Source organism: Geotrypetes seraphini, chromosome 10 (assembly GCF_902459505.1).
Source record: "Geotrypetes seraphini chromosome 10, aGeoSer1.1, whole genome shotgun sequence".
Classification (NCBI taxonomy): Eukaryota; Metazoa; Chordata; class Amphibia; order Gymnophiona; family Dermophiidae; genus Geotrypetes; species Geotrypetes seraphini.
The window spans coordinates 118,337,127-118,351,410 of NC_047093.1; the positions used below are offsets into that span (position 1 = coordinate 118,337,127).

General features: G+C 41.7%; 1 protein-coding gene across 1 annotated transcript in view; it reads left to right on the forward strand.

Moving 5' to 3' along the window:
• Positions 1-14,284, forward strand: part of KCNT2 (potassium sodium-activated channel subfamily T member 2) — a 242,521-nt gene that overhangs the window by 110,794 nt on the left and 117,443 nt on the right. Inside the window, exons 6-8 of the mRNA XM_033961358.1 lie at positions 4,417-4,643; positions 7,340-7,556; positions 8,825-8,930. Coding sequence (XP_033817249.1) covers positions 4,417-4,643; positions 7,340-7,556; positions 8,825-8,930 — 550 coding nt within the window. The remainder of the gene's footprint in view (positions 1-4,416; positions 4,644-7,339; positions 7,557-8,824; positions 8,931-14,284) is intronic.

The window sequence follows — 14,284 nt, forward strand, 5'->3', positions numbered from 1 at the left end:
AAGATAAAGGTGATACTTGAGGTACTCCACAAGGGTTGGACCATGGTTCTGATTTTTCTTTGTTTGTCTTTACTCTGTAAGTCCTGGATTGTAGGAATCCTTGAAACCATGTGTGTACCTTGTCTGTGATTCCTATTGAGTCTAGTATTTGTAGTAGAATGTCATGGTCTACCAGGTCAAAAGCTGCGGTGATATCTAGTTGTATAATCAGCATTTTTCTGCCTGTGCTGAGGTGTTATCTAGCTGTGTCCAGGAGGGACTCTAGTAGTGTCTCTGTGCTGTAATTGATTCTGAAACCAGACTGTATAGAGTGGAGTATGTTGTGGTTTTCTAGGTAGTTTGTTAGGAGTTTTGCTATGAGGCCTTCCATCAGCTTGACATAAAGTGGTATTGAGGCTAAGGGTCTGTAGTTGGATGGTTGATCTTTTGCTCCTTTGGGGTCTCTTAGGAATGGGGTGACGATGATTTTGCTGAGGTCTTGCGGGAAAAGGCCGTCTGAGCAAGGTTTGCATCCATTGTAAGAGGAGGGCGCAGAATGAAGTACTGGAGATTTTTAACAGGTGGGGGGGGGGGCAGTGGTTGAGGTCACAGGCTGCGTGGCTATATTTTTTATAGAGTTTGTTAAGGTCTGACCATTGTATAGTGGAGAAGTGGGGCCAGGTTCTGTCTGCTGTAACTGATTCTTTTTCTGTGGGGGGGCATTGTGATCTCTTCTAGGTGAGTAGGGGGTTCCAGTGAAGGTAGTCCTGGCAGTTGTGATTTTGTTTTTGAAGTATTCAGCTAGAAGTGTGGCTGAGGGTGGAGGGGTGTCGTTATTGGCCAGGTAGGGTTTGGTGTCTGTGAGTTCTTTTAATAATTGGAATAGTTTTTTTGTGACTTGGGATTCTCTGCCTGTTTGGTTAGAGTAGGCTTTCTTTTTTCTTTCAGTTTTAGTATGTATTGTTGGTTTAGTTTCCTCCATGCTGTTTTTGTGAGCTCTTGATTACTTTTTCTCCATTTTCTTTGTAGTCGTCTGCATTGTCTTTTGAGAAGGAGTAGTTCGTTGTCGAACCATTTGTTTGATCATCTGCTGATTCTGGTTTTTGTTGTATTGGGGCTAGTTCATCCAGGGTAGCTGTACTCAAACTGCACCATTGTGAGATGAAGTCCCTGGGGTTACAATCTTGGATTATTGCGTCTGTTTTATTCCAGAATTTGGAGGGGTCAACGTATTTGTAAGTTATTCTTTGAGATTTTGATTTGTTTTTGCTTTTGGCCCAGTTGATATTGAATGAGTATATGTAGTGATCTGACCAGAGGGATTGGGACCAATTTCCATTTTTGGTTTGAATCTCTGGTTGAGCGGGCTGTTGGGACATGAAGGCTGAGATGTCAAGTTAGTGACCTTTCTCATGTGTGGATTGTGGGTCTAAGATCTTGCATGTTAAGGCTTCGAGGTATGATAGTAAGTTTTCTACTTGTTAAGAACATAAGAATTGCCACTGCTGAGTCAAACCAGTGGTCCATCAAGCCCAGCAGTCCGCTCACGCGGCGGCCCTCTGGTCTAAGACCAGCACCCTAACTAAGACTAGCCCTACCAGCGCACGTTCTTGTTCAACAGAAGCTTGTCTAACTTTGTCTTGAATCCTTGGAGGGTGTTTTCCCCCATAACAGCCTCTAGAAGGGCGTTCCAACTTTCTACCACTCTCTGGGTGAAGAAGAACTTCCTTACGTTTGTACGGAATCTATCCCCTTTCAACTTTAGAGAGTGCCCTCTTGTTCTCCCTACCTGTACTTATCTACTAAGTCTATCCCCTTCGGTACCTTGAATGTTTCGATCATGTCCTCTCTCAGTCTCCTCTGTTCGAGAGAGAAGAGGCCCAGTTTCTCTAATCTTTCGCTGTACGGCAACTCCTCCAGCCCCTTAACCATCTTAGTCGCTCTTCTCTGGACCCTTTCGAGTAGTACCGTGTCCTTCTTAAGGTACGGTGACCAGTGCTGGACGCAGTACTCCAGGTGAGGGCGTACCATGGCCCAGTACAGCGGCATGATAACCTTCTCTGATCTGTTCATGATCCCCTTCTTTATCATTCCTAGCATTGTTTGGAGGATCGGTCTTCGAGATGGAGGTATAGGTCTCCTAGGATTAAGTTGTAAGTTGTCGTTAGTGAATTTTAGAATATAAAATCTTCAAGTTCTGGTCTTGCTGTGTTCCAGTTCCGTGGTGTTATGTAGCAGAGCATACAGGTGCCTGAGAGTTGGCAGGCTAGTCGGTCTTCTTCCCTCTGTTGGCGCGATGGTGTGGTGAACACAGGTCTGGCAGTTTATGATTCTGTCCACTGTAATTCATCTGGTTGGGTGGTGAATTCTGTTAGTAGTTGAGATAACAGGTATCAGGGAGATGTTGTTTGCTGCCGCCTTCCAGTTGGTTAGGAGCAGGGTGATCAGTAGGATAGCTAGTGTTTTTTTTGTGATAAAGACTTCATTGTGAAAGATGGGAGGTAGGAGTATGTGGAAGTGCGGTTGTAGGTGATTTTCTGGGGGTTGGGAAGTTGTTTAGGGGGGGGGGGTTTCCATTGGTTGTTGGACCGAAGAGGAATTAAATGGATGACTTCTTCTTCCTTCCTCTGCTTGTTGAGGTTCACTGGGGCTAAGGAGGAATCGGGTGTCCTAGGGCGTTGTCAATGTGCAATGTTGGGCGGATGGCTGCTGTGACTTAGAACAGACTGGAGGTTGGTCAAATATCCTTGACAGGGACGGAGGTTTGGTCGCTTCTTGGTCACTTCGCAAAGGTGCTCACTGAGGCAAGCGCCTTTGACGTGCACCTTAAATGGCGCACCGAACAGCTGCGCACCATTAGGCGCTAAGCCTTTTAACTGGCTCAGCAGCTCTAGCGTCGGTGAGGGGCGGAGTGCTCTCCCATGCCCGAGGGGATCCTCAGTCGCACTGGCAACAGGCAGAAAAATGGCAGAGCCAACGGAAAGGGGAAGATTTTTATGAAACAGGAAAGGTTTCCCGCTGAGCCCTCCAACTGGCTCAGCGGCTGTAGCGTGGGTGAGGGGCGGAGTGCTCTCCCACGCCCGAGTGGATCCTCATTAGATGCATAACCTTAACATGCCTTAGTAAATAAGTCGCTATGTCTTTTAATTAGAGGTATATGTGGCATTCATCTGTACCAGATCAACTCAGAATGATGATCTTTAAAAATGAGGGCAACAAAACAAAGGATAAAGTCCAACTTTGTCTGCAGAAAAAAACATGCAGGAGAAACAAACAAAACTGCAGACTGTGTACAAGATGCAGGCAAAAATTTATTGTACCAAAATTAAAATGCAAATAAGTAAAATAAAACCCTTTTACCAATCAAGGGATCCGACACGGTCCGTGTTTCGGACAAACCTTTGTCAGGGGTCCATGGTGAAAAAGGTTGGGACATACCATAAAAAATGAAGATAAATAACAAAGTGCCTGTATATTGTGTTCGCCGAGGATTGCTGCAGGAGTGGAGAAAATAAGGAAGAGGAGGGTATGGGGAAGAGCATGTAATGCGTTGCCACTGAATCCCCATGCTCTAAACTAGTGTCTCGCAAACTTTTTGAGTAGTGGCACATTAAACTGGCGACCGCAGTTCGAGGGCACCCGGAAGTGTGCAGATATCACGCATGCACAGAGGCCCTCCAGATGGGGCCCTGAGCCACCAGTGGGGAGGTGCTGAAAAAGAAGAGGCGCGGAGAGGAGGAGAGACGTCGGAGAGGTCCTGGCGGTGGCTAACTGCCTATCGGATGTGCCTCTCACTGGGAGAGGCACATCCTGTAGGCAGGCAGCTGGCGCTGGTGCTTCTTCTCCTCCCCGGTGACTTGCAGCACACCTGAAATCTCGTGCAGCACGCTAGTGTGCCATGGCACATAGTTTTCGATACACTGATCTAAGCAAAGGAAAACAATTTGCTTGCCACTGTCCTTATTTTTGGAATGCATAATAAACAGGATGAACAATTCAGGTGTTACAGAAAAACAAAAATGAAGACAGATAAATGCCATATGGCCTATCTAATCTGCCTATCCATGCCATCTGCTATCCCTTCCTTTCCCTTAGAGATCAGATATACTCATCCCAAGCTTTCTTGAATTCAGATACATTTTTTTATCCACTACCTCCACTGGGAGGCCATTCCACGCATTCACACCCTTTCTGTGAAAAAGTATTTTCTGAGGTTACTTCTGAGTCTATCCCCTTTCACCTTCATCTTATGCCTCTTCATTGCAGTTTCCATTCAATTGAAAGAGCATTTCCTCATATGAATTTATGTTGCAAACTGTTGATTTTGTTTGACAGTAGAATCAAAGTTTAATATGTTTGTACTGCATGGTTTCTATTCTAATGCTAGGATCCATTTAGAAGTAATAAAACTCTTAAAATCTGCTTTTTCTTTTAAAGATTCGGGGTGTGTCTGATTGGTGTTAGGAGGGAAGATAACAAGAATATTTTGCTGAACCCAGGTCCACATTACACAATGAGCCTGACAGACACATGCTTTTATATCCACATCACTAAGGAAGAAAATTCTGCTTTCAAAAAGCAAGGGCCTTTTTCAAAAAATGTGTGCAAACCAGCCTACCGTGGACCTTCTAGGTTGCCTGTGCATAGCATAATTGCCAGTATGGGTAAGTATGATCATTCTGATAAAAATACACTTCCCCCTCCCAATTTGCAGTTTTAGGACTAGCAATTTTGATTATTCTTGATTTTCTAAAACCGGAATCACCCCACCTCCCAGTCCGCCCCGGATCTTACCTGGTGGTCTAGCGGTCTTTCGGGGCAGGAGCGATCTTCCTAAGCTCCTGCCTCATACAGATCACTCATCCAAAATGGCTGCCGTGAGTTCCCGTCTACAGGAACTCACGGCAGCCATTTTAGATGAGTGGTGCTTTGTTTTGCTAAGTAGGTCCTTGTTACATGACTTGTGGATGTTACTGCTATTATGGTAAAGTAGAATTGCTCTTCAGGTTCTGGGTGACATTTTTAGTGTTCTGTATTACTTCACAGTATCTGTTACTGGATTTTGGATTTGGATTTAGATCATGCCTTTCTCAGAAATAGCTTAAAGCAAGCTTCATTCAGGTACAGTAGGTATTTTCATCATTCTGGAGGGCGTACAATTTAAGTTTTTAACCTGATTCAATAGGTGGTTGTGTGACTTGTCCAAGATTTCAAGAAGCAACAGTGACATTCCTGGTTCTTGTCCTGCTGCTCTATTAGGTATAGCTAATACAGACAGCACATATCTATACCTAAGTTTTGGTAACTTAGCCCCTTACTAAAGGCTAGCAGAGCTGAAGTCTGGTGGCCATTTGGCAACCACTAAGGTTTATGGTTGCTAGTAACCTCAGGAATTTTGGTTAGTGCTGCTGAAATATCACAGTTTACATGACCAACAGGAAGATACTGTACTGGCATCATTCTCTAGTCACAATCACAAACTCCTTAAAGCTTGCAATGGAAAGATTGAATTTTTTTAAATCACTATGAGGTGGCAGTCTACTCAGGCTGAAATGCTTTTTCAGTTCTTTTAAACTGAGGGTCTCTCTTGATCTGTCCACTTTATATTGGACTGGAATTGTATCCAACCAGTCCTCATGTTGTCAAAAATCAATTCATATATCAAGTCATTTCTTATTATGTCCTTCCCTCATTTATTGAATTACCTGTAAATTGTGCCAAGCTCTATCTTTATGGAGATGATGCGGTATACATACTTAAGGTTTAGTTTAGTTTACTGTCCATCAACTCGTCACTCGCTGAAACTTTCTCAACAGTTGGACATAAATCATAATACAAAGCACTTGGCTATTAACAGCTCCAAACACTCTGCTACAAAGAAACAATTGCAAAACAAACAAAATTGGCTCTCATACTCTTAAACACTCTTTAAACCCCCCATCCCCCAACAAAAAACCAACCAAGTAACCCCGGTTCCTTACAGATTTTTGTCAAGATTCCTTCAAATCTTCTAAAACTAGCAGAAATATCAAAGCTGAGTTGAACCTTACTCAGTGTTACAAGTTCATCGTGCACATGCTCACTGCTCCTGCTGTGACGTATAAGAGCTGTGTTGTGCCGATTTTCTAAGTTCCGGTTGGATCACTCACTCCTTCAGAACTACCAATCAAAATCATTATTTCTCATCCCAAGCCTACCCATTCAACTTCCTTATTTAACCCCTTAGGTTGCTATATTTGGGGGCCTCAATATTTTTGGGGTGTTTGTAGGAGGATGCTTTTGATGGGTCTTCTGTGGGAGGGAGGCACTTTATCTGGGCTTGTGTTGGATGGGGAAGGTTCTTAATTATTGGGGATCATATTGGATGGAGTGCTGTTGGAGGGCCAGGATTGTGCAGCCACTGCTATAGCTGTCAGTTTCCACCATGGCCTGCAGTACATAATGAGGCACGCAACATGGTATGCATGCATAAGTATCTGCTCCATGCACTAAATGTAGTGCAGATGATAGGTATATGCCTTGCATTTACTGCACATTTACCAACCTTACGTTTTGCACTTAGGATGTAGAAAGTGCAAAAAGCTATTGCACTTCAATAAGCATCCCCCTTAATGCTAGTAAAAAAAAAAAAGGAGGGTCATGGATTTGGGTTGGAAGCAGTACAGTAAGGGGGTTAAGTACTATTCACAAAAGAAGAGGAGAATCTAATTGTGATTGTATCATTTTTTTAAATTCAATTTTCTATACCGTTCTCCCAGGGGAGCCCAGAACGGTTTACATTAATTTATTCAGGTACTCAAGCATTTTTCCCTGTCTGTCCAGGTGGGCTCACAATCTATTTAGTATGAAAAGACCAAGAGAAAAAATACAAAAGGGTGCTTTGGTGAACAGACAGATGAATGGCCATCAGGAAAAGAAGATGATAGTATTTCTGTATAATTCTCTGATGTACAATATTTATTAGGTCCAATGCATCTGTTTAATTTTCAACTTTTAATTACTCAGATCTGCATGCGACTCTTGAAGTTGTAATAAAGTATTATGACGCACTCAAGTGTATAACAGCACTTCCCTGTCTTCAAAAATTTTCCATCATTCCTAGTTTCCTTCCCTTCTGCACCCCTATTTCTTTACTCATATCACATTCCTCATCTCCAGCTTTTCCCAACGATCATTCTCATCAAACTCCCAAACCACTTCCTTAGTTATTCTCATTTCCCTCACATTCCAAACACACACTAGCCCCTATCTACTAGCACTTGATAGATTTTAAACAGTTTGAGGATGTGATCTTTGCTATCACTTTGGACACGAGTCCCTCAAAAAATATATAAGCATCTTCAGATGTCTGCTGTTTCAGGCACCGTGGCCATCGATTTACAAGATACTGGCTGTAGATCTTCCAGTGGTCCTACCCTAATGCTGCCATGCAAGGGAAGTAAAGAACGCCGAAGACCCAGCATTGCACCTGTTTTGGATGTTGCAGATAGTTCATCCATTCAAACATGTGATCTTTTAAGTGACCAGTCAGAAGATGAAACTACTCCTTCAGACGATGAGTGCTCTGCAAGTAAAGAGTATGTATATATCACACAGCAAAATATATTCTATGTACATCAGAAAGTAAGAAACACTCGGAGGGGCATTTTCAATAAGATGTCCAAATCTATGTTTAGACGTTTTGTGGAACATGCACAAAAATCTAGTACCAAACACGCCCATGTTCATAAGTGCAATGCATCTTTCTTATTTTTTTGAAAATGTATGTGTTTGTTCTCAGTGTATCTATCTATTTGATATATTTTTTGAACAATCTCCCTGCCCCCCCCCCAAAAAAAAACCCCACCCCACAGAGCAAGCCATTGGGATGTAAGAGGGGCCAGCATTCTTAGTAGACTTGCCACACAGACATCCCAGCAGAGCAGTGGGGCACTCTAGGGGGTACTGCAGTAAACCTCACATAAAAAGTCACAGGTACATATCTCACCATAGCCCCCTTATAGTAAGGCCTCCAAAACCTACTGTACCCAATTGTACTCCACAACAATAGCCCTTATGCCTGCAGGTGACACCTATGTATGGGTATAGTGGGATTAGGATGGGGTTTAGATATAGTGGTTAGAGTAAAGTATGGGCCTGAGTTCCCATCTCTGTTGTTCACTACATCGCCCACCAGGCTTCTCTAGGATCCTGCTTACTGCTGTAATAGAACTGGCCATAACATCTGTAGCTGTCATACAGGCAGATATACACTGTTTCATTTAGATATTTGTGGGGGTGGGAGGAGGGTCAGAGACCACTGAGGGAATGTGGAGGGGTCATGCTTACATGCCTTCAGTGGTCATCTGATCAGTTTGGTCACCTTTTTGGCACTTATTCATTGTTAAAACAGCTCTAGCCCCAGTCATCCAAATTGTGCCCTGCATATATTCTTAACCTCCTCCCCCCATCCCCATCAGAGCATTTAGCGTCCCGGGCTGTGGTAAAAAACCTCTATCATTGCTTAGTAAAAGGGAACCTAAATGTTTGATTATGGCAGATAAATGCCTAAATCAAAAGCCCACCTTAATCCTGCTCACATCACACTTCTAACATGCCTTCTTGAGATTTAGAAGAACTGCAGTTAAACAGCATATATATCTGTCTAGAAAATAGATTTAGAAAATAGTGAATTGGAAGGGTTTGGAAAGGAAAACATCCATCTGCCCCTTTATGCCACTTTTTGGACACTTCTTTTTTGAAAATGAGCTCCTTGATATTTGAATGCATCAGCATGCAGAATGTTATGCAGTGTTGTATTAACTGCTAATTTCTATATAGTTTTTTGTGTATTTCTTGTTCACAGGTATGCTAAAGCTTATCCTTCTAACTCTCCTTACATTGGAAGTTCTCCCACCTTGTGCCATCTGCTTCAAGAGAAAGTGCCATTTTGTTGTCTAAGGTTAGACAAGGTAAATGTCATTGTATAATATAAAATCAATTGGATGTACTACATGGCAGGATATTTCCCCTTTACCCCCACTTGGCAAGTTGATATGAAGTCAAGGTGAATGGCTGGTGTTTAATTGAGCCTTTTGTTCCTGATGCAGGGTAGATGTCAGAGAATCTCCCAGGTTGTAACCTTTCCTCCATATATAGGAGTTGGAGTGACATATTCTTAAAAGGCTTCTTTTTCTTTTAAAGGCACTTGGAAAACTTAGGGATTAATTTGCAGGCAAAAAGAGCAGGAGATGGGGCAAGCAGGCAGGCTAGGAGATAAGCAAAAGGAAAAGACAACTGGATTAAAAAGTAAAGTGACCATCTTCTGATCTGCTTCAGGCTTTCCCTCTCCCTTCTTCTTCCCTGCAGGCTACCTGGAATGAAGAGGCTGGAGTAGAATATTCCTGTAGCTCTGCAATCTGACAAGAAGTGGTAGAAGTGCATCCCTGGCCATTCCCCTAGAACAGGGGTCAGCAACATTTTTAACACAAAGAGCCAGTTTATCCTAAAGATTTGACCCAAGATTTACAAAGAGCCGCAATGGATAGAGAAGGGAGTTTAAGATATTACAGGTCTCTCACTCTCTTCTCCCTCCCCAAGTTTAGCTTCTCTCCCCTCTTTCCTCCCTCCAACCCCTCACAAGTGTCTGCACCTCTCTTCTTTCCCTTCCTCCACTGCCTGTCCCCCTCCCTGCAAACCATAGCTAAAGTTCTCTCCCCTCTCCAGGCCCTGACCCTTTAATCTCCCTCCCAACACCATGATCCCCTCCCCTCCGGGCGTACTGAGATACCTAGTGGTCCATTGGGGTCTTTGTGGAAGGAGCACAGCCCTCTCGATCCTACTTCCACACAGCTGCCTTTTAAAATGGATGTCGTGACTGTTTGTGGTTGCTTGTGGCATTTCCTGTAGTACTGTGAGTGGCCATGAGAGGTTGTGTCAGCCATTTTAGAAGACAGGAGCAAGAGGACCGCGCTGCTGCCACAAAAAACCCTGCTGGATCACTAGGTATCTCAGTAGACCCAGAAGGGGGAATCATGGGGTTGGGAGAAAGATTAAATGATTGGAGCCTGAAGAGCCACAGCCACATGGCAGAAGAGCCACATGTGGCTCTTGAGCCACAGGTTACCGACCCCTGCCCTAGAAATTAAAACTTGATTTACATAGACTTATCCTGTATTGGCAGGAGTCATAGTTGCTGGACGTCAAATTCTTGATGATCTACTTAAGGATTACAAAAGAGTAGATACATACTAAAAGCTTAGGTTGGTTACAGTAGGACAGGGCAATAAACCAACAATTCTTTCAAATGATCTGAAATAAGGCAGACAAAATCAGGGTCTCCAGGAAAAGGGAATAGTAAGGATATACCTCTGCATTTCATTCTCTAAAATATAAAATGCACATATCTCTTTTATCTAGAAGTGGATGTTTGTGCTATAAGGTAACAATGTAAATACAGTGTTACTCTGTACTACAGGGATTCCCAAACCTGCCTTGGGGAACCCCAGCCAGTCAGGTTTTCAAGATATCCTAATACATATGCATGACATTGATTTGTATATCAAGGAAGAAGTGTATGCAAATCAATTTCATGCATATTTATTGTAGATATCCTGAAAACTGGTTAACTGCAGTTCCCTCAGGACATGTTTGAAAATCCCCCCCCCTCCACCCCATACTGTTCTCAAAAGGCCTTCATCCCCTCTTTCCTCTTTTACAAAGTCGCGCTAGCAGCTGCGCTGCGCTAACGACCTCGAAGCCCATAGAGATTTAAAGGGCTTTGGGGCTTTTGCTGTGCGGCTTTGTAAAAGAGGCTGTAAATGTATCCTATATATTTACTTATTACATTACATTACAGATTTCTATTCCGCCATTACCTTTCGGTTCAAAGCGGATTACAAAAAGAATTATGGAAGAAGGGTTACAACGTTAGATCAGAGAAGGTTTCCAAGAGAGGGAAAAGTAGGATCTGGGGTTAGGGAGGGGATGGTAAGAGGGGGGTTAAGCTTTATCATGGTATTAAGCTTTATTAAGGGATTTCTTGAAGAGTGTAGTTTTTATTTCCTTTCTGAACATCTTGTAGTCTGGGGTTGTTGTCAATAGGTTGGAGACTTGGTTGTCTATCTTCGCTGCCTGAGTGGCCAGTAGTCCGTTGTATAGTTTTTTCCATTTTACTTCTTTGATTGGGGGGTAAGTGAATGGGGTGTTTGTTTTTCTATGCCTAGTAGAGGTGGTTTGGATGAGGCGGTCGTTTAGGTAGGTTGGGCTGTCTCCATTTATAGTTTTAAATAGTATACAGTAGAATTTAAATTGTATTCTTTCCTAGGTTGGAAGCCATTGAGAATTGATGAATGCCTCAGTAATGTGATAATGTTTTTTCAATGAATAGACGAGTCTCAGAGCTGTATTCTGAATTGTCTGTAGTTGTTTAATCATTATTGCAGGGCAGGGGAGGTAGAGGATGTTGCAATAGTCTAGGATACTTAGGTTTAGAGATTGTACTAGGAGCTGAAATTGTGTTTTTTCAAAGAATTTTCGGACTTGTCTAAGGTTTCTCATAACTGCGAAAGATTTCTGTATTGTTTTGTTAATTTGTGGTTGCATGGTGCAGCCTCTGTCAATAGTCATACCTAGAAGTTTTAGGGTGGTTTGCAAAGGGTAGTTGATAGAGTTGATTTCTAAGTTGGTTATGGTTGGGATTTTGTTATTTTCTAGGAGGATGAATTTAGTTTTGTCTGGGTTGAGTTTCAGTTTGTGGTCTTCCATCCAAGTCGTAACTGTAGCTAGAGTTCTGTGTAGTGTGTCTGAAATTAAGAGCATTGGTTGGTCGAAAGGAATGAGGATGGTGATGTCATCAGCATAGCTATAAGAGGATAGGCCTTGTTTGTTCAGGTAAATGCCAAGAGAGGCCGTATATAGGTTGAAGAGAGTAGGGGACAGTGGGGACCCTTGTGGAACGCCGCAGGGGTTGGACCAAGGTTTGGATTTTTCTTTGTCTGATTTTACTTTTCATGTTCTGGATTTTAAGAAACCTTCAAACCATGAGTATACTTTATCTGAGATGCCTATTGAGTCCAAGATTTGCAGTAGGATGTTATGGTCTACCAGGTCAAATGCCGCCGTCAGGTCCAACTGTATGAGCAGCATTTTTTTTTCCAATGCTGAGGTGTTGTCTTGCTGTGTCGATAAGGGAGCCTAGTAGTGTCTCTGTGCTGAAGTTAGTTCTGAAGCCGGATTGCGTGGGATGGAGTAAGTTATGGTCCTCGAGATAGTTGGTTAGGAATTTGGCTACTAATCCTTTTGTTAGTTTGATATATAGAGGTATTGAGGCTATTGGTCTGTAGTTGGATGAGAGGTCTGTTGGTCCTTTTGGGTCTTTTAAGATTGAGGTGATGATGATTTTGCTGAGGTCATTCGGGAAAATGCCATCTGTGAGCATGGTTTGTATCCAGTGTAGGAGTAAGGTACGGAACTTAGTGCTCGCTGATGACAGGAGATATGGCGGGCAGTGGTTGAGTTCACATGATGCGTAGCTATACTTAGTTTGTTGAATTCGGTCCAATGTATCTTAGGGAATTGGGACCAAGATCTGTCTGCAGCACAAGATTCATTTTCTGTGGGGAGTATTGTGACTTCAAGTAGGTAGGTTGGGTTATTAATGAGAGTAGTTCTGGTGTTTGTAATTTTATTCTTGAAGTGTTCAGCTAGAATATTTTAATATGTTCATTGCTTAGAATTTGATTAAGCGATCAATCAAGAAAAATAATAAACTTGAAACTTGAAACTTGAGGGAGGTTGAAGGGGAGGAGTTATTGTTAGTGGTCAAATAGGGTATGGTGTTAGTTAGATCTTTTAATATTTGGAATAGTTTTTTGGTGTCTTGGGTTTCCGTGCCTATTAGGTTGGGATAATGTTTTTTTCTCTTTTCTTTTAATAGAAGTTTGTATTGTTTATTAATTTTTTTCCAGGCGGTTTTCGTGTGATCTTGGTTGGTTTTTCTCCATTTTCTTTCCAGATGTCTACATTGTCTCTTGAGTAGGAGTAATTCTTCGTCGAACCATTGGTCTGATCATCTGCATGTTCTGGTTTTGGTTCGAAGTGGGGCTTGTTCATCAAGGATGTTGTTGCGCAAATAGCCCCAGTGTGAAATGAAGTCTTTGGGGTTATCTTCTTGGATTGTTTCGTCTACTTTTGACCAGAAAATGGTGGGCTCGATGCGTTTGCGTGATGTGTAGGTTACTATTTTGGATATTGGTTTGGATTTGTTTTTGGTCCAGATGATGTTGAAGGTGTAAGTGTAGTGGTCTGACCAGAGGGATGGGGACCAGGTTCCATTAGACATTTGAATTTCTGAAGTAGATGTTTGATGGGTCATGAAGGCTGCAATGTCCAGTTGGTGTCCCTTCTCATGAGTAGTTTGTGGGTTTAAAATTTGGAAGGATAGGGCATTGAGGAAAGAAAGTAGATTGTCTACTGGCTTAGATACTTATGTATCTAAGCTTAGAACCATGTTACTAAATGCGTAGCCAAATTAGTAAAAATGTCATAATAGGTCAAATCCTCAATTTGAAAACAAAATTCCACTTTTCATTCCCTTTAATTTTAAACCAGAGGTTAGCAATGTTTTCCTGTGTACTAATGATGGTTTCACTATGAAAACTCTTTTTTCATATTTGGTTTTGAGTTACAATTTGACAGTGGACATTTATTGTATTTACAGTTTCTCTCTATTGTAAACCACTTCTCTTTATTGTAAACCGCCTAGAAGTCGCAAGATTGTTGGCGGTATATAAGAATAAAGTTATTATTATTATTATTAACGTAATAAGATATAACCAATACCTCAATGAAGTTCACAGCAGTTTACATGAGTAATTATGATGATACAAATTAAAAACAAGTATTACAATATTTAGGAATCATTTGTAGCAAATTCTTGAAAAAGATAAGTCTTTAGGTTCTTTTTTAAAACATTTAAAATTAGATTGCTGGTTAATTTTAGTTGGTAATGCTTTCCACAGTTTTGCTGCTTGATATGCCCATATGGAGTTAAAAGTTCTATTGTATCTAATGTTCCTAATAACTGGATATCGAAAAGTATAATTGTTCCTTAAGTTCAAAGATGGGTTATTAGAAAATTTAACGAGATGTGGTATATAATCAGTTATACGTCTGCACATCTCAAAACCTCCATAGAATTCAAACTGTGTATTGTTACATTGTATTGTACTCCATGAAATATTATAGTGGATAGAGAAAAGCACATATGAGATCATTAATTGATATTATTTTTATATGATAGAATTTGCAGTTTATGTTTTTCTTA